At 49.1% G+C, this 25,560-nt stretch overlaps 1 protein-coding gene across 16 annotated transcripts in view; it reads right to left on the reverse strand.

The window, feature by feature from the left end:
• Nucleotides 1-5,235: 5,235 nt before the first annotated feature.
• Nucleotides 5,236-25,560, reverse strand: part of DAG1 (dystroglycan 1) — a 59,295-nt gene continuing 38,970 nt past the window's right edge. For 15 of the 16 annotated variants that reach the window (XM_070575291.1, XM_070575292.1, XM_070575296.1 and 12 more), the window contains 2 exons: nt 23,855-24,255; nt 5,236-10,023 (listed from right to left, as the gene is read on the reverse strand). In XM_070575291.1, the coding sequence (XP_070431392.1) occupies nt 7,624-10,023; nt 23,855-24,139 (2,685 nt within the window). In that variant the 5' untranslated portion in view covers nt 24,140-24,255 and the 3' untranslated portion in view covers nt 5,236-7,623. The remainder of the gene's footprint in view (nt 10,024-23,854; nt 24,256-25,560) is intronic. The other variant, XM_070575289.1, reaches the window with a different exon arrangement.

A 25,560-nucleotide genomic window follows, 5' to 3' on the forward strand; every position in this document is an offset into this window, starting at 1 on the left:
CTCCAGGTAACAGAGATTCAGACATGACTCAGACAGTTCAGGAGAAGGGGCAGCTTGCTCAGCCCTTCCATCAGGCTTAGTTCCACACATCCTCAGGGTAGTCTCTTAGAGGCGGCCCTACCTCCTGACCCCTCTGTGGCTCTGCTACTGCACACTACTGAGAATCACTCCTTACCACCAGGGATTTCAGGCCATGTGACATAGTCACTCTCTCCACTGAGCTTCATCTTTGTCTGATCAGAGTGGATTGTGATAGGGCTTGTTTGCCCTGTCATCTTACTCAGTGCCCAGGAAGCTTCCAGGAGTCACCTAAAGAGTTCCTGCCTTCCAGGAAAGATGGATAGAATGGGGCAGGGTCTCTGATCGTGAAGGAAAATCCTTATGGCAAGTAGAAAGGGCCATTGTCCCTTAGGCTTCTGCTAGCATCTACTAGGATGTATGATTTCAATTCGGTTCAATTCAATTTAAATTTTAGTTAAATTTGGCACTTTTGCGCCCTAGTACAAGGACGGCACCATACTAGGCCCCAAGGATGCAGCAGAAACCAAGACAGTTGAGCCTACTCTACCCTCACGGAGCTTGCAGTCTCCAAGTCTGACCTTTGCCTGGCTGCTGCTCAAAGCCCTGAACCTGGAGGGCTTGACTGCTGATCCTCAGTGCAGGACTGCTGTCCTGCCCTGCAGTGGGTGTGGCCAGAGCATCACCAGGCCAGGCTGTGAGGGCTAAAGTCACAGTCAGGCATCATGGTTGTCTGAGGAGAGCCCTCCCTGGCTCCTCCACTTTCTGGGCTGGGTAGCAGCAGGTATCAGTTGAGCAGCAACATCAACATCAGTGGGTTACCACTGCTATTTATGTATTAATAACTCCTCCAGCAGGGAGGCCTGGCATGGGCATCAGTTTTCCAGAAAGGTGGTCTTTCTGACAATGAGTTGACAGTGCAGATTGAGTAATTCATAGTAAAACTGGACAAAGGACATCCTCCATTTGCCACTGAGAGCAGAAAGACCACATGTTCGGCTGAGCCCTCCCCCACTCTGTCTTTGCTGATTCCATCCAAACCCACCCTCCATCCCCTAATCTGCTCTAGGGATCTTCTTGGGGCTCAAGGGTGGCTATGTCCCTCTCCTAGCCCTGTCTGGCACAGGGCCTGAGGAGGCTGGAGGTTTAGGAGTAAGCTGATGTGCTGCTAGGACTCAGGGTAGGACTTGGGGGGCACAGTGGTTGCTGAATCAGAGCCACTGGGGTCACAGAGGATGCTTCCTCAGTCTCTCATTTGCACTCTAATAATTGTACTGGACACAAGAAGGCAGAGCTGTGCTCCCCATGTGCTCCTCAAACAAGAGCAGGACTCCATGCCCTTGAGCATCCCACAAGCCCAGCTCCTTGAGCAGCCCAACTCAGGGACTGTTCCCTGAGGCTAAGTTCATCAAGGACAAGCTGGTCCTCTCCCCCAGGCACGCCCAAAGACAAGCTGCTGCCATCTCCCAGCAGGACCTCCTCACCCCTGCCATCATGGGTTGGAGCCAGCCCCTTCACCTTTCTCTCCCAAGACCTTTTGCAACAGAGGTGCTGAGGAAAGTGGAGATTGATCCCTGGAAATGGAATTGGTCTGACCTGAGCTCCTAGCCGTTTCCACAAGTCCCAAACTTGAGCTTTGCCCTCCACAGCCTGTGGCTGGGACAGCATGAGGACAGAAGGCAATAGTACCCTCAGCCCTGGCCCTGGGAGCCCTGGCCAGCTGCCACTGGATGTTCCCTTCTGTCCTAGTGGGTGCCCAGAGCTGTGGAGACAGCTTTGGGCAAAGTGTTCCTTGAGACTTCAAGGTGCCCCCACTCCAGGGTCGACCCAGAGAAAGTGAGTCATCTGTTGCCCCATCCTAGTCGGCTTCTAGCGCCAACAGTTTTCCCCCAGGGCCACAGACTGGGGAGACCCCCAACCATGCAACTGGAGACGCCTGGCTTCCATCCAGGGCCCTCCCAGATCCCACAGTACTTTAGGCCCTCAGGAGCTCTAAGGCTGGAGGAAGAGGAGACTGGGGAGCATCCAACAGGCGCTGGGTCCTACTGTGTGCAGGCCCCGCACTGGCCTCCAGGGCACGAAGCCTGGAGGCATACAAAAACTAAAGCGAAGGAGTGAGCAGAGGAAGAGTCCTTATTGTTTTCGCCTATATACATCTCAATACTGGCGAAGCCCTAGGAGCGGGGGCCATTCGGAAGCCAGGGCCCCAGACTCGCCCCTCCTATTCCCTGCCGGCTTCCCTGTCCGAAGGAGAACGGCCCCGGCGAAGGGCGGATTCCGAACCCGAGCTACACTTGCCCCAGTGCCCTCAGGGACTGTGCAGCAGTGGCTCAGCGAGAAAAAAACCGGCCCAGTTGCACCCCTAGTCCGCGGCCTACCTCCGGGCGGTGTCCCGCCGCCTGCCAAAGGCCTTAGCCCTGCCCACAGCCCCGTTCGGCCCCGCCCTCCCCCAGTCCTTAGTCCAGCCATCTGTGGTCTCAGCTCCGCTCTTGGCGGCACTCCGCCGGATCCTCCGGGCGAGGCCTTAGCCCCGCCCACGTCCCACCCCTCCCAGCTCTCAGACTCTCCCCACAACAGCTGCGTTACTTAACCCCGCCCGGAGTCCGACTCGTCAGCCCTGCCCACAGTTGGCAGGCTTCCTCTCGCCTCTGGCGCCACCTCCTGGGAGTCTGCGAGCACTGTCCCTCTCTTAGGCCCAGAGCTACTGGCAATTTGCTCTCTGCTGTACTCATCCGGCGGGCACCTGGAGCACCCCCAAGGTTCAGAGCTGCCCCCATCACCACCCCGAACCCACCAGGGCACCGTCCTGGCCACTAGGAGCCTTCCACAGTGACATGAACAAACCAACTTCGCTCCACTCCAGCTGAGACTCTAGGGTCACGTCCACCAAAGTTGGAGGCAGCTCAGCTAGTGAGGGCCCCAGTGGCCAGGTCTCCGTGCTGCGCTTGCCCCAGGCTATCCTCAGGCGGCAGGCAGCCTCCTGCAGGAACACCCCACCCCCAGCAGATTGGAAGCCTCACTTTGAATCTCACACCCTATCTTTTCTGGGTCTCCGTAAGGGAAATGGTACCCAGCATCCCCCAGTGGGAGTTTCAAATAATTCTTTACTGCTCTACAATATGAACACAATTTTACAATCAGAAAAAAACCTAAAGTGTTTGGGTCACATTTAGAATTGAATGTGCCTTGCACTAGCCTCTCTGGGCCTCAGTCACCTTGTCTCAAGATGGTGCTGAGAAGATAGGCAAAGCAGGAAAAGAGTAAGTCATTAGCTGATTGATATTTTTAAGATATAGTAATATTATAGAGAGGAATGAAGCTTACCCTCAAAAGACTGATGCTTTAGAGGAGCTAGGAAAGGGCCTGGCGTAGGAGCTTTTTCAGCCTGTTAGGAACAAGTGGAGGCCAAGCTGGGAGCTGCAATAGGGCAAGTCATGTAGAACCTCCAGTCTCCACCAAACTGGTGGTATTCTAGAGGTCTAGGCTGGCCAGGAGGTCCCAGACACCCGAATATTCCCCAGCTAATAGCCCTGGCCCAGGCCTGGCCCAAGGATCTTGGCCCAAGACAGTGTCTTTATACCAGGAGACAATGCAGATTCTTCTAGCCTCACTTAGATTCTCTGTCTCTTTCACAGGCAGAGGCGTTGGTAGTGACTTGTCATCCCAATTCACCCCTCAGTTCCCAGGGTGTCTCAGAACCCCTTGGAGACCCAGTGCTGTCCCCCCTCACAGACGGGAAAGCCAGGCCAGATATCCCAGGAACTTGCCCTGGGTCAGAGGCAGATGAGAAGGCAGATTCCTCTGGGTCTGACAGACCCCTCCTCCCTCCCTGTGTCCCTTCCTGCCTGCCCCTTCCCTCTACCACTCCCTCTCCAGCTCAAAAGACCTGAGTAGACAGTCCCCACCCCACCAAGGAGAGGTTAGGGTCCTGGCACGAGAGTGTTGGGAAGCAGGGGTCTACCAAGCCAGACAGTAGATATTCCCAAAGGAGAGGGCAGAGCAGAGGTCTGAGGTCCTGTGGCTTCTCTTCCTGCCCTGCTGACCTTCCTGTTCTCTGCTTGAGTCTAGGACAGTGAGTCCACTCATAATCCAGTGGAATTCCAAATTCAGGTTAAGCAGAAGTTCCTGAGGCCAAGAGAACAAGGGGAGAGTCACTTCCTGGGTACCTCGTGCTAAGCCTTAGTGGGTGAGGTGTGTATCGCTGAACAGGTACGGGGTGGGGGCGGGGGTGCAGCCTTTCCTGGGACATACCAGTGTCGTATTTCACAGTTATTTGACCCTCAACAACTCCCCATTCTGGGACTCAGCTCTATTTGCAATATGGCACCATTCTCCACTCTGGGTCCTGAAGGTTGTGAGCAGAGCAGCAGCCTGGGGGCTGTAGGTGGAAATGGTGAGGACCCTGTGGCGATGGGGGTGAGCCCAGAAGAGGCACCAGTTGTTCTGTGACCAGTGGCCCCTGATCATGCCTCCAAAGACACAGCTGCTGCATCCCCCTGCTTCCCACACCCTGGGCAGTTCCCGGGACAACCCAGCCACTTCCTGGCACTAAGTCATGATAAGCCTACCCAGCTGGCCTGTCCATCCCAGGCAGGGCACATAGAGGCAGGCTCTCAGAATCTATAGGCCCAACCAGACCAAAAGAGCCTGGCCAGAAATAATTTTCCCCTTTTCCCCACTCCAAGGCCAAGCCTTCCTTGAGATTACCTGGGAGACTGGCAAGCCCAAAGCCCACAAGGCAGTGGGCACAGGAGCTGGAGCCAGAGGAATCCCTTAGTCCCCATTTTTGCAAGGGTCCAGACTCAGGGAACCCTGCCCAGGAGCTGCAGGGGCTGACCCACTCTGGGACAGATGGCATATGGCAGGACCTTTCCCACCACCCTCCCACCCCACCCAGTCTCACTGGGTTTTCTGCCCTTGCACCCCACTCTACAGATGAGGAAATTGAGGCTCAAGGAGACTTGTCTCAGCTGACTCAGGTGGAAGAGTTGCTTAAAGAGGGCTCACACGTCAGCAGAGCTTCTGGAGCATACACTCACCCCTCCCAGTGGACACAGAAATAGTAAGGTTGTGGAGGCTATCGAGTCAGCTGCTCAAAGGCCACCTCTGAGTGAGCCTGGCTGGGTCCCCTCTTCTATCACATGGACTCCAGCTCCCCACCACTTATGTCCTAGAATGTGTAGGAGCCAGGGAAACAGATGCTTGGAGGCAATGGCATTGTAATAAAGACGCTGCTTTTATTTAGTTTGATATGTTTCTATACAGAATGCAGAAAACACATCTTAAAATCATATAGAAGGAAATAAAAACACATCAGTGGTTGGTGAACACTTGAATGTGAAATTGGCTCTCTGTCTCACAAAGTCCACCGGCCATCGCCTGACTGGTGCTCAGGGGAGGAGGCTGCCTACAAAGGCATTGTTGCTGTTGTTATTCTGTTCACTGCCCCATCGCCTCCATTTGCTATGGCAACAGGCCATTCTGGGCCAGCCATGTCTCTGAGTGGCAGTGCCCAATGGTGTTGCTAGGGGCAACAGAGCTGTTTGGAAGGCCTTTCAAAGCCCTTACCTGGAACATTGGGGATTGTTTATTTTTTGATGAGGTCATCAAAAATAATCTCACCAGGTCAGACCCTACTTGTGCTCGTGACTCTGGGGCACTGCGGAAACTCTGGCTTGGAAGCACTAGGCCCAGTCACAGAGGTCTGCTGAGCGCTCATCCACAGACTCCCACAAAAGGGGCACTGCTCACTCAAGTAATCCACTGGGGGCTGGGGAGAGCAGAGGGACTGAGCCTTGTGGGAGAAGGTGCAATGGGAAGCTCCCCGTACCCTCCTACCTGCCCTCCCCTCCTGAGGCAGCACACATGAATCCTCTGCAAAAACGGTCGATATGGCTTAGAAGTGGCTGCTCGGTGTGCAAAGGGAGCCTGGGTCCACCCACCTGCCCTCAATCACTGAAGGGATACATTATTGCAAAAGGCATTCCTAAAAGGTACCCCAAATAACTCCCAGACATCAGGAATAGTCATGTTCAAAATGGTTTCTTCCAAAGGAGGAGAATCAAAGCAGAGTGGGTACCCCTGAGACATGGGACAGAGATCCAGATGGATGGATGGACATTCTGCTAAAAAAGGCAAAAGAAGCCCCAGTGTAATTCTAGAATTTAAACTGTTAGGAAAAGGAGGGGAGAAAAAATCAAAATGAGCAAAGCCGTCAGTTCCATGGAATCAACACTAAGAGGTTGTACAAACTGCTGTAAGCATCACCATTTTTAATCTTTTTTTTTTAATAAAACAATTTGAGGCTGTATAAAAACTTTAGTAAAAAATTAGCTTTGAGAACCCACAGATTTTTACTATGAACTATTGCTGGCACTCCTCCCTAGCCAGAAGACCCTTCCCAGTCATTCAGGCCCAAGGCCTGGGACTGGAGCGCCAGAGAAGAGGGGTGGGGTGGGTCAGGGTGGGGCTGTGGACTGGTTGGGACAAAGCGGCCAAGGTCAAGTGAGGAAAGAGTATCACATGACATAAAAATATTGCATCTTCACCAAAATGTCCCCCACTGAGTGTTTCAAAAACCATGATATTCCTTTTTGAGGGAGGAATAACAGACAGAAGAAGGGTAAAAGAAAACAGGTTGATGTGGTCGAGTCCCTCGACCTCCCCAGGCACCCCCATAAGCAGCTGGCCCACCCTGGAGCACCTAGGTTGGGGGCCACGGCCACCACTGCCTCTTGGAGTCCCCTTTCCATGGAAATAAAGACCCCTTGGTGGTGGGCCGCTAGCATGCATGGGGTCAGGGTACGGATGTTCATGGCCCAAGAGGCCCCTCCAGCTTCCAGCCCCTGGCAACAGCGGGAGAGCAAGCCCAGCACCAGGGCCCTGGCCCTTGAGCCAGGGCCGGAAGGCCCCCAGTCAGTCTATGGGGTATCAGAGCAACCAAGTTTACGTAGTGTGAAAAAATAGGATTCCTTTGATAAAAAATACTGTCCCTTGGTCTTCTCTAAGTTTGAAACACCCTGGGAGCTTATTTTTAGCAAAGCAATTTCCCATACCCACCCCAAAATTATACATACAAGTTTAGGTAAACAGCAGATTAAATGTAAAAACTTAACCTTAACTTCTGAAAGTCCTTTGAATTTAATCTTTAGCTACTGTTTTCCATGTTACATCCTGCAGCTAGACACACGTGAATAGAAAAAACAGTACAGTTAGTGTTAAAGGCAAAACGCAGAGGGCCGGGAGGCTGCCCAGCACTGCCTGCAAGTTCATTCACGGTTCCTCGCTCCCTCCATCTACCTCTACTCCAAACGGTGCTTTCAGAGCCAGCCATCAAAAACGCAGCGAAGAATTTTCTATGAACAAACAAAAAGCTGTTAGGCAAAAAATAAAAGTAAAAATGTCCCCAAAGTCTCTCCAGCTGCTTTGGGGTTTAGGAGGACCAGAGAGGGCAGGCTTGTCCAGGCCCCGTGTGTGTCAGTGTGTGCTAGGTCAGGTGTCGGCTCCCAGTGGGCGATGGATCTGCAGGCCACGGATCTCCACAGACAATACCATGTTGTCTCCAGGGCCCTGCCCGACCCCTGCCTCCACCCAGGCGCTTGTGGATTAAGGGGGTACGTAGGGAGGGGGCGACCGGTATGGGGTCATGTTCTTGGGACGGGAGCCCTTGCCCTCCATGGGGGCTGTGAAGGGCGGTGGAGGCTGGTAGGGAGGTGCATTGGGATCCTCATCCCGCAGGGGCGTGTACTCTCCCACGGTGTCCTGGTTCAGAGGAGTGGTCTCGGGCACGCTCTGGTTGGGGTACTCGGGAGGGGGTAGGGGGGCTTTTTCCTCCTGCAGGATGAGTGGCATGCTGGAGGAGGGTGGGGGCTTGGAGTCATCCAGCTCATCCGCAAAGATGATAGGCACCCCCTTCTTGATGAAGGTGGCCTGGTCCTCAAGGGTGAGCTTGCCCTTCCGCTTCTTGCGATAGCAGATCATGGCAATGATGCCAGCGATGAGCAGAATGGCTGCAACCACCACAGCTGGAATGACTGTGTGCAGGTAGACGTCATCCTCGCTGCTCTTCTCAGGGTCCCTAGCTGGCACCTCCGTAGGTGGTGCCTCTGAGGGCACCTTCTTGGGTGGTGCCACAGGGATAAACTGTAGATGCCGGCAGCTGCCAGAGCCCGTGACAGCAATGCTCATGGCTTTGAAGTCAGGCTCCAAGGCGTTCAAGAAGGCAGCCCGAGGTTTCCCATCATCCTCAGCGATCCTCCGGCTAAGCCCCGTGATCTGCTCCTTGGGACAGGGCTCCAGAGGCAGTGTGTTGTTGGTCCATTCCACCACAATGGAGCCCCGTGTGATATTCTGCAGAGTGATGGTACTACAGTTGCGGTCCCCAAAGGCGAAGGCCAGCTTCTTCACCAGGGCAATCTTCTTATGGATGTCATTCAACACTGGTGCTGGGTCACCCACAAATTTGGCCTTGAATCGTGCAGGAGCCTTGTCTCCTTGAGGGCGCCTGTGAACATGGATCTCAAAGGCATCCACAGCTGATAAGCCCCCCTTGTCTGTGGCATGCATGAAATACTCATGCTTGCCCACGTGGCTGCTGTCAGGCAGGCCATACATGAGCTGGCTGTTGCTGTTGAACTGTACCCAAGACTTTTCACCTACAAGCTGCTGCTCCCGAAGCTTCAGAGTCAGCTTCAGCTTATCAGTCGTGGTGTCCTCGTTGTCATAGAAGGTGTCTGATGGGATCTTCACCTCAAAATAGGTGCCAACCCAGGCATCCACCCTGTCAATATGGTTCTTGAGCTCTGGTCGCTGGTTGGGTTCTCCACGGGGCACCCCACTGGTGGTGGTGCGGATGCGAGTAGGTGGGGAGGCAGTTTCCAATCTGGTGATGGGAGCTTTGGTGGTGACCCGGGGCACTGGTCGGGGTGTCCGTGGCTTCTTAGTTGGCCTTCGAGTTGTGGTGGTTGAGGAGTCAGTAGAAGGCGTGGCTGATTTTGGCGTGGATACTCTTGGCTTCTTTGTGGTAGTTGTGGGAGGGGTGACAACTGCTGTGGGCTCCACATAGCCAGGAATGGTCATTGTTGGGCGGATCTGGCCCGAAACTGTGGTGCCAGCCTCTGACACCCGAGTGGGCTGGATGGGGCCTAGAGTTGGGGTCTGAATAATGGCACCTCGAGTCCGAATGGTGACCGTGGGCTTCCCAGGAACAGGATCCCTGACCGGAGGAGCCATGGTCTCTGTTGGTGGAGCAATGGCTGGAGATGTAGGCGTGGGCACAATCCTGGATGGTGGCTCCTGGATAGCTGTGGTTGGGGGCCCAATGGCAGTGACAGGTGTGGGTGTGGCATGGATCTGCCTCCGGATGCGTTTGGGGAGAGGGGGCTTCTTGTTGGCGATATGCCAACCCACCACGGGGTAACCAAGCTGGGCAGACATAGCACCCTCCCTGGCAGGGGCCTCCACACCACGAATGTCAGGCACACTGTTCTGGTTCAGGGAGCAGCCCAGCTTCCAGGAAAGCAGGGCCCCATTCTCTACCACTTTTTTTGCATTTCCTGGCCCAGCCATGAAGGCTGACATGTCAAACAGTCTGTTATTCACCACTGGCACCAGCTTCATGTTGTGAAGTTCCACTTCTGAGAAGCTCCGCATCCTGTGGAGGAGGTCAATCCTTTGCTTTGGGGTCATCTTGGTAAGGTCAGCATCCAGAATTACCGTCAGGACAGTCACAGGCTCATCGGCAGCACAGGCAGATGACACCACATCACCAGGGTCTGGTGATGCTGCCCGCAAGGACTGTGGCTCACTGTGGTCTTCAGGGTAGACCTCAATAGAAAACACGCTGGAGGCCTGGGGGATGTGGCTCCCATTGGCCCCCAGCCGTGCAGCGCTCACGGAAATGTAATGCACACCCTTATCGGTGTCAAGGGGGAGGCCTTCCAGGGTGTGGCTCTCCGAGTCCCAGTGCAGCCAGGACGGCAAGGCCTCCTTCCCTGCCGCTGATACCTAGAAGAGACACCAGTATGAGTTCAGTGCTACTGTCACTGCGTAACCTGAAAATGATCACAACAGTTAACCACTGGCCTAGCCTGAACTGTGTGATAGGCTTGAGCTATAATTCAGAATTTTGCTCAAGCAATATGCCTGGTGTAGAGTGACTTTCCTGCTCAGAGCGGAAATGCACACAGGTCTAGGTGCAAGGTACAACTCAAGGTCCCCAAACGACTCACTTTATAACCACCACATTACATTCAAGGATAGTGGGGCACATCTGGGTAGCAAACACAGTTAATTGTATCTAATGCCTTAATTAACCCTGCTTTTCAAACCTCAACAAAAATGACAATACCCAGGATGGGAGACTAGAAACAACTATTCTAGAAGAGAGTTTATCAAAGGCATTCCAAGGAGCTCTGGTCTCTCAAAAAGAGAGTTCTATTTGGGAAATGTACAGAGCCCACCTCTGCCCTTGGAGAGCCCAGGTACAGAAGCAGGCCTAAGGAACTCATCCCCTTATTCCACCCAACAGCACCTCCCAGACTTATTTCAAGGTGGAAGTCCTTTTCCAAAAGAACATAACTGGTAATACTCAAAGAATCCAAAGGAATGCTACCATAAAGACTTCCACCATCAGCTGACAAGAGGGAAACAAGATTTCCCTTTTACCCAGGCCCCATCTAGGACTCTTCTCACCTTGGGGAAACTCCTCGACTCCTCCCCTCAGTGCAAGGAAGGTGGCACCCATTCTCTAGTCTGCCTGAAGGCACTCTCAGTTCCACTGTCCTGTCCCATCAAATCCAGAGACACACTGGCCAATAGACGGCATTTCTTACTGCCAGCCTCAGTCCAGGAATTGCCCTTAATGGCCATTGCTCGTCAGCAGAGGGACACTAAAATGCTTCCCTCCCTGTAGCAGGAAGGCCAGAGCCATGCCTGTTGGGCTCCCCAGTGGCTCTTATGCCTTGGGCTTCTGAGTGCTGGGGAGGAGACCCTAAGCTTGTACCTGATCTTCCTAGCCAGGACGCAAGTATCCGAGCAATATGCCATTCCATCAACCTTATCAGAGACCAGACACTTACCCTCCTATAAACAGGCTTCCTACCTCCAGTAAAAACCCATGAGAAGACATCTGACAGTATTAGGAGTTACTATTATTGGGGTTGTCCTTTACTGATGCCCTATATATCACTGAGTTCACTGAGGGTCTGTGAACAGTGCTGCTTTTGCGATACCCCATTCCATCAACTCTAAGGTGCACAATCATCTAATTAATGCACCAGTAAGAATCCTCCATCCCGCCATTCACCACCTACTGCAAACACAGCCAACATCAGAAATGGTAAAATATCTATAAATATGGGTGTCTTCAAATCCATGAAAAACATTAAATATATTTTTCCTTTCAAATCTTTTTAGCTACAAAAAGAATACTTATTTCAAATATTTTGGCTGAAAAACCTATGCTTTAAATTTTTCCAGTTCAATTACGTTAAATATGAAAACTGAAACATTCACATACAAACATATAAAGCAAAGGCTGAATGCTCTTGTTTTTAAAAAAAATGAAGATTTAAGGCCCAAATGGAGTAGTCAGGGAAGCATGAGATGTTTTACACGGGTGGGATAGGAATTGGGGTCCTGAAAGGTGGAGAGTAGGTGAGCGAAGGTGTGGACCCAGGTCTCTGGACACCCAAGGATGTTTCCTAATCCCACTCCATCTCAATGGCCACCACCGGGATGAGAGCACATCTGGCAGAGGGGGGGGCAGACAGAGGACAAAGGGAGGACCTATACTGGAGTTCTGGGTAAAGTCAACCAAGGAGAAGCAAACTGTAGAGGAGACTGAACAGGGCCAGGAGAGACCAGAAGAGGCTCCAGAGGTGGGTGCCAATTGGCTGGCCAAGTTCAAGGGACATTCCTGAGTGGCCAGGCAGCTAGGCCTGTGCCCAGCCCTGTGTGTTCCATCAGCACAGATGAGTAAGCAGCCCCAGTGCTTTTCCAAGTCTGTCTCTGGCTACTCAAGGTCTCTTTCTCGCTTTCTTTCTTTCTTTCTTTATTGGTGAGGAAGATTGGCCCTGAGCTAACATCTGTTGCCAATCTTCCTGTTTGTTTTTTCCCTCCTCAAAGCCCCAGTACATAGTTATACATCCTAGTTGTAGGTTCTTCTAGTTCTTCTATGTGGGACACCACCTCTGCATGGCTTGAGGAGCGGTATATAGGTCCACGCCCAGGATCCCAACCGCTGAACCCCAGGCAGCCAAAGTGGAGCACATGAACTTAACCACTACGCCACCGGGCTGGCCCCCAACAAGGGCACTTTACAACACGGAACAGAGAAGGGCCCCGCCTCCTCAAGCTTCCCAGCCTGGCTCACTTTCTTTTTTGCTGATCCCAACAGCCACCGTTCTGTTGTCCGATATTTCCTAAGGAATAAACCCCAGCTACTCTTGGTCCACGGCTCTCACGCACAGCCAGTCTTGGAAGACATACACTTATTTAAACTATGCCAAATAACATTATAACATGTTAATAACATGTAACATAACAAACATTAAAGAAAACTCCAAGTTTCACTAAGCAAATTATAATGCTCAATTGCAAACTGGGAGACGGAAGAGCAGAAGTGGTAGCTAGCTTTATTTTGATTATTGAAACAAATTCTTTCACTATCATCTACCCACAGCTTTATAGATACTTGGGAAAAGCCACGTCAGAAAAACAGAGCTAAGCCTCTCCAACCTGCTCATCTGCCTTTCCCTCTACATATTCCAGCTCCTCAGAGTCCTGGAGTCCCAGCCATGCCCTGGCCACAGGACAAGTGTCCAACCTGGATCTACAGCCCTGAAGCAGACAGTCGCCAGGATCTTGGGTACTTTTCAGACAGGAAGGAAAGGTACTAACCTGACTGTTCTAAAACCCATGCATCTCTGAGCATCTTGGTACTGGGAATGTTAGGCCCAGGCAGCACTTTGAATGGCAATGATTCATTTTAATAGAAGGGCCATAGGAAGCAAAACAAATGTGAGTTCCATAAGGAATCTAGCCAAGCCACAGACATGCTGACATCTCTGCATTTTCAAGGCCATTGGAAGAAAGCCCCTTAACATGCCTGAAGGGCTGGCAGCATCCACAATGCCTGAAGGATTCCACTTGTGGCCCCTCCCTCCCAAGGGCACTCAATTGAGGGAATGTTCTAAGATGCAACTCCTGCTCTACCCTAACAAAGCAGGAGTCCCTCAGCCCAAGGAAACTTTAAACATCCTCCTCAGCCTTCAACACTTCCAGGCTCTGGACTTCTTTTCCTCTCAGGGCCTAAGGGTGAAGTGGGATATGAAAGCTCCTTCTGAGAGATGCAGCCCCTATGACAAGCCAGGACTCATCCCTATTAATAACAGCCTACCCGAAGGGAAGCCCCATCTCTAGGAGCCTTTGGCTGAATCCCAGCTCCAGGCAGGCTGAGGCTTGACCCACCGCAGCCCATTTTCTCACCTGTGAAAAGGGGAAACAACGCCATCCTTGGATGATCACAAGGCCAGGCACATGCTGGACTCTTTATCAATGCTGGTTCCCCACTCACTCCTGTCGGCTGAGAGAGGACCCAGTACACATTGTAAGGCTGCTGCAAGAACAGGTCCAGGGCACTCTGCGGCTGGCCTTGGACCCAGCACACACTGAGGCCTTGTTTCCCAGTTCATATCCCAAAGCATCAAAGGGAAGTGGGGAGGCTGCAGGCAAGTAGAAGCCAGGCTCCTACAGAGGAATAAGGCCGAGGCTGGGGACCCTCAGAGACCTGCTTGCCTGTTAAGACCTGTCTGCCAGGAGGGGGGGGGGGGCGGCGGAGCGGGTAGGGGGAGTCGGCGGAGGGGGATGGACCTGCTGCTGCAGGTGATAGCCCAAAGACCAGTATTCACCTCCTCTTCAGTCTAAAACAGGTGTGCTAAATCCTGGCATATTTGAGCATGAGATTTTGACTATCCATGGAGTCCCTGGTTTATGCATATAAAAATTTCTGCCCCAGCTGTAACTACCCACAATTAACCCCCTAAGGGCTGCAGGCTAGGAATGACAGGCAAGGGGCAGGAACCAGAGATCTGTGTGAAGTGCTCATCAGCACCAGGACATGTGTTTGGGGTGACAGGCTGGTCCTCGCCATGGAACTCCCCCAGGGTTTCAGCTCACTCAGCCCTCTATCACCAAACACCAACAATACCTTGGAGTTGTGGGAGACAAGGCATGCTAACCTTATAAAGCAGTCATCTTGGAAAGAAGCCTTCAGGCAGTAAGAACAGCTACAAGAGGCAGAAACTGCAGGAGTAAGCCTGATTTGAGAAGATCATAGGCTGTAGCTCAGAGGCCACGCAGAAGGAGCCAGAAATCTTTCCAGTTTCAGCCACCATCAGAGAGGACATGCTTGCAAGATGGAAGGCAAGCCCAGCACTGGGGAAAACAAGACTTCAAACAGCCACACACCCAGTTTTAGAAATTCTGATCCATAAAGTACATCTTGCCAGCCCTGGTGGTCTAGTGGTTAAGATCTGGTGCTCTCACCACGGTGGCCCAGGTTCATTTCCCAGTCAGGGAACCACACCACCCATCTGTTGGTTATCATACTGTGGTGGCTGCATGTGGCTGTGATGCTGAAAGCCATGCAAATACCTGTAGGGTCACCCATGGTGGACAGGTTTCAGACTAACAAAGACTAGGAAGAAGGACCTGGACATGTACTTTCCAAAAAATTGGCCAAGAAAACCCTACGAATAGCACAATTATCTGATACAGCACTGGAAGGTGAGATGATGGTGCAAAAAGACCAAGCAGGGTTCAGCTCTGCCGTACACAGGGTTGCAAGGAGTTGGAATCCACTCAATGGCACTAACAACAAAAAGTACATCCCCAAATATTAAGAATCAAAACCACAAAAACCTGGGCAGACCCATAAAGAGTTAAAGACTACCCACCCAGTGATGCCCACAATGAATCACCATGACCAATGACTAGGGAACTGCCAAATGTGAAGGCTTTGGTCACTCATCAATCTATACCAGCAGATGACTAGTAAATGACTCCCAGTTCAGTTCTGAGGCATTCTCTCCAATTGCTTTGCTGATGCCCTCTCTCACACAATAGACTGTCAAACACCCAGTCTGATAAAGATACAGCACCTGTGTTAAAACACCATGCAACACAAGCAAAGTCTCTCACCCCAAACTAGTATCCTTCCACACTTGGAGAAAGAGCAAAGGGGCAGAGGAGCTCCATTACTCAGTCCCTCATCAAAAGGCAGGTTTCTACCCAGGATGAGCCAGCCAGCTAGGCATAGCTGAAAGACAAAACTGAAGAATTAGACTCTCATCAGGGCCTAATTAATTATATGACTGCTGGCTTCAGAAACCAAGAAAACCTAAGCTTTACGGGTAAGATATCACCTATACAGGAGTTGTGGGACTTAGAAACGGCAAGCAAACACTCTAGAAAAATGGGTAAGCACTTTCACACCCATGTCACTTGCGTGAGCTAATGATGGCCAGTAAAAGAGGATCTTTAGAATAAAAATATAAACAAGAAACTGCATTTGGTGAGAATTCCCTCACATTATAAACCTTTTGGAGGGTTCTTTGGGCCTCAGTGGTAGCACCTTCCAACCAACACCTCTGAATTCCCCACAGATGTGCAAGAGGTTCTTCTCAGTGATCCATTTCAAAGTGGCATGAACTGCTGCCTTGTGACACCCCACTGCTTGGACCTCTAGCAGCCTGCCCTGGCAAAGTGTCCACCTCCCTCAGACCTGGTCACCGGCTCCTGACCCTTCAGCCCTCTCACCCCTCAGTCAAACTGTAGAGCTGGGCCAACCTGCAGCCATCTATGGCTGGGAATACCATAGGGAATACCCTGGAGGCACTCACACGTGAGGTGGTCAAGGCCTCCTTGGGGCAGGCTGACCAGGAGCGCTCCTCTGCTCAGGGAGGTAGGAAATGGTCGTTCTGAGGAAGTCTGAACCTCCAATCAAGTTTCAGAAGCCCCCATCGTGTTGACTCACATTCAAGGTGAGCCTGTGTCTGTGCCACGGACTATGACAATGAGACAAATCTGCTCTGTGGCCAAACTCAGCTTCTGCAAATGATGCACATGCATAGTCACATGGCTGGGCTGCAGGGAGATGGCACAGGTCCACAGGAAGAGCCTCTGGACTGAGGTCAAAGGGCCAAGACTGGGGCCGGTCCTGTGGCCGAGTGGTTAAGTTTGCATGCTCCGCTTCAGTGAGCCAGGGTTTCGGCAGTTCGGATCCTGGGCGTGGACGTGGCACCGCTCATCAAGCCACGCTGTGACAGCATTCTACATGCCACAACTAGAAGGACCCACAAGTAAAAATCTGCAACTATGTACCCGGGGGGGCTTTTGGGAGAAAAAGGAAAAAATCAAATCAAAAAAAAAAAAAAGGGGCCAAGACTTTGTCCCCACGAGGTGAGGAACCATGGTGAAACTGGGTATGAGGGGCCTTTGCTTTGCTGAGTAAAGCAGAGCCAAGAGAGATAATCATTGGTCCTGCTGCTAGATATGCAAACCTCAAACGAGCACACAGCTTATGCCACAAAGGCCAAGGCCACAGGATCACATTCTGAACACAATCTGCACAGCCCAATCAGTACCCTTCTGGTCTGAGTTATGAAGTATTTTACCTGACATTAACTGTTCTTAACTAAAAACAAAAATTAGTATTTTTCCCCCAAAAGTAAGGGACAACTTCGCATAGTTACAGCCATTAATAAAATTCTTAGGATCCTCAATCCCAAACCCTGACACCATCTATTTTTACTTTGTCATATTCTTGCAGTCCCTGTAATTTTTTTTTTTTAAACATAGAGGCCTGTATTTTCAGTAAGTATTTGAGTTGATGTGTCTGGACAAATGCCATTCTGACAACCCACCCCCAAGGATGCCTTCCTTCGCCACCCCGCATTTCCCCGGTGTGCTGTGTTCACAAGGGGTCCATTCAGAGCCAGGAAACACCCACTCAAGGCAGAAAGAAACTGCAGTTCATCTCACGCAGGCGGGGCTGCCACAAAGCTCTCAAGCATCCAAAGAAACGCTCCTTTCATGAGCTCCCCTTCCTGGCTAAAAAGAGTGTCCATTGTTCTCAGGGGAACAATTGAGTGCCCACACCAGCAGCTAAGAGCACAGTCCCAGGAAGGGCTGCTCCCAGTCTGCCGACATCTTGGGCTGAGAGAAAGTCCACATCGTCTCCAGGCAAGGAGGCTAAGAGGAAGTAGGGATGAAAAGCCATCATTGCAGGCTCTACCAAAATGAGGTATTTGAGGGGGCTCTAGAGGGGCAGCCTAGTCATTTCATGAGATGCAAAGATGTCTCTCCTGACCACGCTAGAGAGGAGGGGTTAGAACGTCTCTAGGCATATAATCATCTTCGTCACACAGCCCCACACTCACTCAAGTCAGAGGAGAAGCACCTGCAGGAAACCAACACCAATCTCTAAGGAGACAAGAGTCACGATGGGTAACGTATACTATAGCTAACTCAGGACAGCCTATGATCCACCCAGCAAAGGTCAAGCTGGCTTCTGTGTGACCCAACCCCACAAACCCTGATGAGGAGGGACAATGCTCCAGGATCCAAAGGCAACTGTGAGAGCAAAGAAAAGACAAGATCTTGGATGAGCTTTTCATACAGGCATCCAGTCTCATTCAAGGGGGCAGAAGCCAGGACCATCTGCTTTGGGGTACCCTGAGGCCACAGGAAAGGAGAGAGTCCCCGGGACAAGTCTCTCAGGAAGGTCATGCTGGCCAGAAGGGCCTGGAGACAGCCCGCAGTCCATTCTTGCATCATCAGGTCAATGGAATCCACCTGGGAGTTAAGCTGGGGTGGATAACATGAAATCAATTCCTAAGGCAGAGCTAGAGAACAGCAGGGGAAGTAATAGGTGCCAGCCAGGCTGAGACTGGACGAGAGCTGTCTGGATATGAAAGGGTATCAAGCGTGGGACACAGCACTACAGGACTACATCCTCCAGGCAAGCAAGTCCCCTCTTCTTTCTCCTGACCTGCTTCCTTGCTGTGTGGTATATAAAGTACAGGGAAGCCCTTGTTTTAGGAACTGATGTTACCTGATGGGTACACCTGACTAACATCAAGCAGCACACCCCCTGCCACTGTGATTCCACAACAGAGTTGCCACAACCATACAGGTCAAAGAAGGCTTGGAAAGTGGCTAGTGCAACTCACATAGCATGAGGCTTAACCTTCTATCCCTTCAACAGATTTTTACTCAGTCTGCTACAAACACTAACTTATTCCATCACCAACCCCTATATACATCACCTGACCAGTCAGCAAGTATGACAACCACATCATCTAATCTCATCAGATCTCAGGAGAGACCACGCTCTACCTGAGTCCTCATTAGGCAACTTGGCCATGTCCAAATTGGCAGGAAGACCAACCCTCACTGGGAACCCCACATGAAGCTCGGGCAAAGTTAGTCTCTTGCTGCCCTTGACATGGGCTGGCATTTCTCCCTGCACACAGCTAGGGAGACTCTGACAATCCAAAGCAGGTTTGTAGGCACTGAAAGGGTCCTCATTCCCTCTGCCAGCCTATAAACATTTGAGGGCCTATATGATGGGAGTCAAACATGCAGAATAACAAAAGATAAGAATTTCAAGTACAAAAATTTGCTAAGAAGAAGATAACACAGGGTTTTGTGGCAAAGCTACTTTCATCCAGGTGGAGAAAAAGGGCTCCAATGCCCCAGACAATGTTCAAGCTAAGCCTGAAGAGGTGGCTGTACCCATGTCAACAGAAGAAAGAACCAACCAGAGGCCTGGGGTGGGCCATGAGCTTGGCATGTTTGTGGAACAGAAAGAAGCTGGTGTAGCTGGGACACGGTATGCAAAGGGAAAGGCAAGAGAGAGGAGGCCAGAGGCCAGATCACATGGGGCTTGATTCTAAGTGCAGCTCAGTAATGGGGGCGGGGGAGGTTACAAAGATAAAGATGTCTCTTGCCTTAGCATGGAAAAGAGAGTGACGGGTCAAGAACAGAGGTGGGGAGCCTGGGAAGGGGTGAGCAAATGGTAGCTTAGATGACAGTAATAGTGATGGATATGATTTGGAGGTTACCCCAACAAGCCTCCTGGGGACCAAGATCTGAAATGTTCCTCACATACACAAGAATATTGGGCAGCCATTCAAAGTTACATTCCCAAAGAATACTTAATAACCAGGGGAAAAAACTCAAGCTACACTGAATGAAAAATGGTTAAAAAAAATACATCCAGTGTGGACAGCCACATGCAAAAGAATGAAAGTAGACCATTATCTTACGCCATACACAGAAATAAACTCAAAATGGATCAAAGACTTGAAGGTAAGGCCTGAAACCATAACAGTCCTGGAAGAAAATACAGGTAGTACACTCTTTGACACAGATCTTAAAAAGATCTTTTCGAATACCATGTCTTCTTAGACTAGGGAAACAAAAGAAAAAATAAACAAGTGGGACTTCATCAGACTAAAGAGCTTCTGCAAGGCAAAGGAAGCCAGGAATCAAACAAAAAGACAACCCACCAAGTGGGAGAAAATATTTGCAAATCATATATCTGACAAGGGTTTAATCTCCATAATATATAAAGAACTCACACAACTGAACACAACCAAACAACCTGATCAAAAAATGGGCAGAGGATATGAACAGACATTTCTCCAAAGAAGATATACAGATGGCCAATAGGCACATGAAAAGATGTTCAACATCACTAATCATCAGGGAAATGCAAATCAAAACTACACTAAGATATTGCCTTACACCCATTAAAATGGCTATAATCACTAAGACAAAAAGTAACAAATGTTGGAGAGGGTGTGGAGAAAAGGGAACCATCATACACTGCTGGTGGAAATGCAAACTGGTGCAGCCCCTATGGAAAACAGTATGGAGATTTCTCAAAAAACTTATAGAAATACCATATGACTCAGCTATCCCGCTACTGGGTATCTATCCAAAGAACTTTAAATCAATAACTCAAAGTGACTTATGCACCCCTATGTTCACTGCAGCATTATTCACAGTAGCCAAGACAGGGAAGTAACCCAAGTCCCCACCGACCGATGATTGGATAAAGAAGATGTGGTGTATATATATACAATGGAATACCACTCAGCCATAAAAAAAAGACAAAATCGTCCCATTCGCAACAACATGGATGGACCTGGAGGGTATTATGTTAAGTGAAATAAGCAAGACAGAGAAAGACAAACACCATATGGTTTCACTCATATGTGGAAGATAAACACTTGGACAAAGAAAACAGTTCAGGTGTTACCAGGGAAAGGGTGCTGGGAGGTGTGCACAAAGGGTGAAGGGGAGCACTCATATGGTGACAAATAATAATGTACAACTGAAATTTTACAATGCTGTAAACTATTATGAACTCAATAATAATAATAAAAAAAAATATGTCCAGTGTGATCTCAGGTCTGTCCAAGATGTCCTTGTATGTATGTGACATGGACAGCTCTTGATGAACATAGAAAATAATGGAGGAGTTTGCTGACTGGTAGGAATCACAAGAGACTGTCTCTTTTTTTTTTTTTTTTTAAAGATTGGCACCTGAGCTAACATCCGTTGCCAATGTTTTTTTTCTTCTTCTTTCCCCCAAAGCCCCCCCCCAGTACACAGTTGTATATTCTAGTTGTAGGTCCTTCTAGTTCTGCTATGTGGGACAATGCCTCAGCGTGACTTGATGAGTGGTGCTAGGTCGGCGCCCAGGATCTGAACTAGCAAAAGCCTGGGCCACTGAAGCGGAGTGTGCAAACTTAACCGCTTGGCCATGGGGCTGGCCTTTTTTTTTTTTTTTGGCTGAGGAAAACTCACCTTGAACTAACATCCATACCAATCTTCCTCTATTTTTTAGTACATGGGCCACCAGCACAGCATGGCACTAACAGAGTGGTGTAGGTCTGTCCCCGGGATCCAAACCCGGGGCTGCCAAGCAGAATGTGCTGAACTTAACCATTAGGCCACCAGGGCTGGCCCACAAGAGATTTTCTTTCTCCCTTTTCTACAATGTACATTTATACATCATTATTATAATAAGGAGAAAAAACTAACTCCTTTAATATAAAGACTTCCCAATCCCGTTTTACACATAGGGAGATCAAAGTTCCAGGAATGAAGTCAGGCTTTCTGATCTGATTTCCCACTCCACAGAACCCTGATGGTAAGACTGTGGGGGATGAAAAGTCACACCCCTTTATCTGCTTTTCTACAGGCTGATCAGCTACTAAATGGTCTGCTTTATACTGATAAATATGCTCAGATAAAATCCTGTTTTCCCAGTAAAATCTCTTTACTCCTCTGGTGAATAAGCCTGTTAAATGTCTCTCTGCCAGATACAGCAATTATCCAGCTCACTGTATAGATGCAAGGCACCTCTGGTCAAGACTAATCCATGTAAAACATCCCAATGGCCAGTGGAACAAAGGCAATCACCGCAGAGTTTGGATATTCAGAAGATCAAATTTGATGCTGGGCAAGAAAGGTACCTCCAAAATTGCCATTCTTCATCTATTGGTCAGACTAGCATCTGGCTAGCTGGGGTATTATGAAGATTGCATGGAAATCTTTTGCAAACCCTCTAAGAAGTAGACAGAGCTCCATGGAAGTAAGCCAGGATCTTCAGAAGTATGACCACCTCTGAGAACATAAGGTCACCCTGCGAATAAGCCATAACCTAAAGATAAAGGGAGCAAGAGAGAAAAGGAAGAGAGTACAAGAAGGGTGCAGGTAGGGAGTGGGTCTGCCCAGATTTAAAGGAAAGGGGCAAAGACCCACCTCTCAGTGGGAAAAGCGGTATAGAATTTGTGACCATTTCTAATCCAGATGCCTGGGTCTTTTTTTTTTTTTTTGAGGAAGATTAGCCCTGAGCTAAGTGTTGCCAGTCTTCCTCTTTTTGCTGAGGAAGCCTGGCCCTGAGCTTACATCGTACCCATCTTCCTCTACTTTATATGTGGGATGCCTACTACAGCATGGCGTGCCAAGCGGTACCATGTCCACACCCGGGATCCGAACCGGCCAACCCCGGGCAGCCGAGAAGAGGAACATGTGAACTTAACCGCTGCGCCACCAGGCCGGCCCCCAGATGCCTGGGTCTTGATGGTCAGAGAGAGGCAAGGCGGTAAGGACTCGCCAGAGCCTGTATGTACTTTGACCACTGGAGTAGAACGGAAGTGTCGCTGTACAAGTTTCCAAGTCCAGGCCTTAAGAGATTGGCAGCTTCCATTTCCTGTTTCTTGGAAAACTCAATCTTGGAACCTAGCTTTCACGCTGTGAGGAAATCCAAGCAGCCTGTGGAAAGGTCTACATAGAGAGGAACCAAAGACCCTGACCAGCAGCCCCAGCTAAGCTCCCTGTCAACACACAGCACCAACTTGCCAGCCAGGAATGAACCATCTTGGGAGTGGATCCTTTAGCCCCAGATGAGCCACTCTAGTCAGTACCATGTTAAGCAGAGATGAGGTTCCCTCAGAGAGATGAACTCTGAATCCCTGAATTCTTGGCCACAAAACTGTGAGCAAAACAAATTGGTTGTTTCAAACCACTAAGTTTGATGGTTTAAACACAGCAATGGATAGCCACAACACTATGTATATGTAGAAGTGTACATGCAAACAGATATAAAACTACCATAACAAAGTACAGAGCTTGACATGTTTTTAAGCCATTTTCAAGTCACACCTCTAAGGAAAGAATGCTGTAGGGCAGGGGTCAGCAAACTATGGCCGTGAGCCAAATCTGGCCTGCCACTTGTTTTACAGTCCATGAGCTAAAAATAGTTTTTGCATTTTTCAAATGATTGAGAAAAAAAATGAAAAGAAGATTTTTTGACATGTGAAAATTATAGGAAATTCAAATTCTAGTTTCAGTGTTCCTAAGTAAAGTTTTACTGGAACACAGCCATGCCCTTTCATTTATATATTATCTATGGCTACTTTAATACTATACTGGCAGAGATGAGGAGTGGCAACAGAAACCGTATGGCTTGCAAAACCTGAAATATTTACTATCTGGCACTTAAGAAAAAGCATGCTGCCCTCTGCTCTAGGAGAGATGTTCATAGTTTGAAAGGTACACCCTACCCACCCACATGGACACCATGCAAACTCACTCAGGATATAGGGGAAATTCCAAGGTCCCACAACCCCAGACAAAGATATGGTGCTTCTTCACACAAAAGCTTCCTGTTTCACCTGATTTCCATCCTGGGCCTGCCAAGACACTCTGCTGTTACATGGGTGTCAGATCCTCTTGTTCTCTGGATTATTTCCCCAAAAGGAAATGGGGCATGGCTGAAGTTTGGGTACTAATTTTGGTTCTTAAGTGAACAAATACATTAGTAAACACAGAACAACAAATAGAGCTAAACTCCTATATTTATTTATACCTTATTTTAAAAAAACAGGTTTGAAGTATTTAAAAGTTCTGTATTTCTTGGGTTTAATCCAATGGTTAATGCAAGGAGACCTTTTCCTTTATACACAGGCCCTTCCATCAAATCCCTAACTCAATGACCAAAAGACCTTCCAGAGTACAGATGTAAAGGCTTTTTAATGGTGACACCCTCAAAATGGGCACAAGAATAAAGGTTTAAGATGCTATTCTGAGATGTATGGGGACCCTCTTGTGAACATTTGTGGCTGTCCCTTTCTTTTAGCAGATCCTGAAAGAAATGAGCTCAGAATTGCTGGAGAGTAGAATTGAAAAACTAAAACTAAAAACCAAAATGGAAGACAAGAATTCTTCCTCATTGATGCTTTATATTTGGTCTCACCTTGAGGACTTCTCCATTGGAGGCAATTAAATCTGTTGGAATGGTCACTCGAAATGAGCGCCCAACGACAGCCGTGCCATCAGGAATGCCAACCACAGTAGGTACAGCCTCATGGAGGTCTGAAAGCACAGAGTGCATGGATGCCTCGAGCTGGTTCTCCCAGTCCCTGACGGCCTCCGAAGGTTCACTGGGCCAGCGGGACTGAGTCACGGCCACGCAGAGCAGAAGGAGAAAGGTCCTCCCCCAGAGAGGGAGCAGCAGTGAGAGGCTCACAGACATCCTCATCCTGGGCCCAAGTCTGCTCAAGCCGATAGTCCCACTAAGAAAAGAAGCAAGCGATGTGGTCCCAGAGCTGGGTCCTCACCCTCTGCACACCTGCTCCATCCCAGAGCACCCAGAGCCTGAAAAAGAAAAAGAGTAGACTTAGACTTCAGCAGTCTCCATGGTTTCAAAGTCGTGCACAGGCCATTACTACTCCCTAAGTGTTCCTGTCAAAAACATCTTCCCTGAGTTGCAACAACTCTCATCCTGCACTATCCAGTGCAGAGCCACCAAGCTACATGTGGCTACTGAGCATTGGAAATGTGGCTGGTCCATTAAGTAAAATACACACTGGATTTTCAAAACTTAGCATAAAAAAGAATGTAAACTATCTCATTAATACTTTTTAAATATTGATTACATATTAAAATGATAATATTTTGGATATAAAATATATTATTAAACAAAACATATTAAGTAAATATTAACAAATTATGAATAATAAATATATTAAATATATTAAGTAAATAAATATTAAATTATGACTAATAAATAAAGAAAATACATTGAAATTAATTCAACCTGCTTATTTTAATTTATTTTTCACATGGCTACCAGAAAATATTAAATGACATATATGGCTCACATTATATTTGTCGGGCAGATCCAACTTTCAGTTTATAGGAAATACAAGGACCATAAAGACACAATCAGACAAATCTAGAATAGGGGAACTTCTATAAGATAACTGGCCTGCTCTGTCCAAATGCTGACACTCCTAAACACAAGGGGACTGTTCTAGACCTAGAGACAGCAACCAGATGCAGTGTGTGCACCTTTTTTTTTTGGTGAGGAAGATTCACCCTGAGCTAACATCTATGGCCAATCTGCCTCCTTTTTCACTAGAGGAAGATTAGCCCTGAGCTAGAATCCATGCCAATCTTCCTCTATTTTATATGTGGGATGCCTCCACAGCACGGCTGATGAAAGGAGTAGGTCCACACCCAGATATGAACCCATGAACCTGGGCTGCCCAAGTGGGCCACATGGAACATTAACCGCTCGGCCACAGGGCCGGCCCCAGTGTGCACATCTTAACTGGATCCTTAATTTACTTTAGAAGAAAACAAAAAACACACAACCCCAGCTCCCAAACGGGTAATTGGGGAATTTTGCATGTGGGCAGAGATTAGATTTATTGTTAATTTTCTTAGGTGAGATGATGGTGGTGTGGCTCTGAAAACGATTGTCCTCAATTTTGAAGTATTTAGGGATGAAGTACCAAAAATCTCTGCAACTCACTTTGAAATGGTTTGGGGGAAAAATGTGTGCCTGTATAGAAAGAGATAAAGCAATGTGGGAAACGTAACAATTATTAAGTCTTAAAAAAAATACTTTTGAAAAGACTGAAAAACCATTTGCACAGAGAAGTATAGCAACTGACC

This window comes from Equus przewalskii, chromosome 15 (assembly GCF_037783145.1).
Source record: "Equus przewalskii isolate Varuska chromosome 15, EquPr2, whole genome shotgun sequence".
Classification (NCBI taxonomy): Eukaryota; Metazoa; Chordata; class Mammalia; order Perissodactyla; family Equidae; genus Equus; species Equus przewalskii.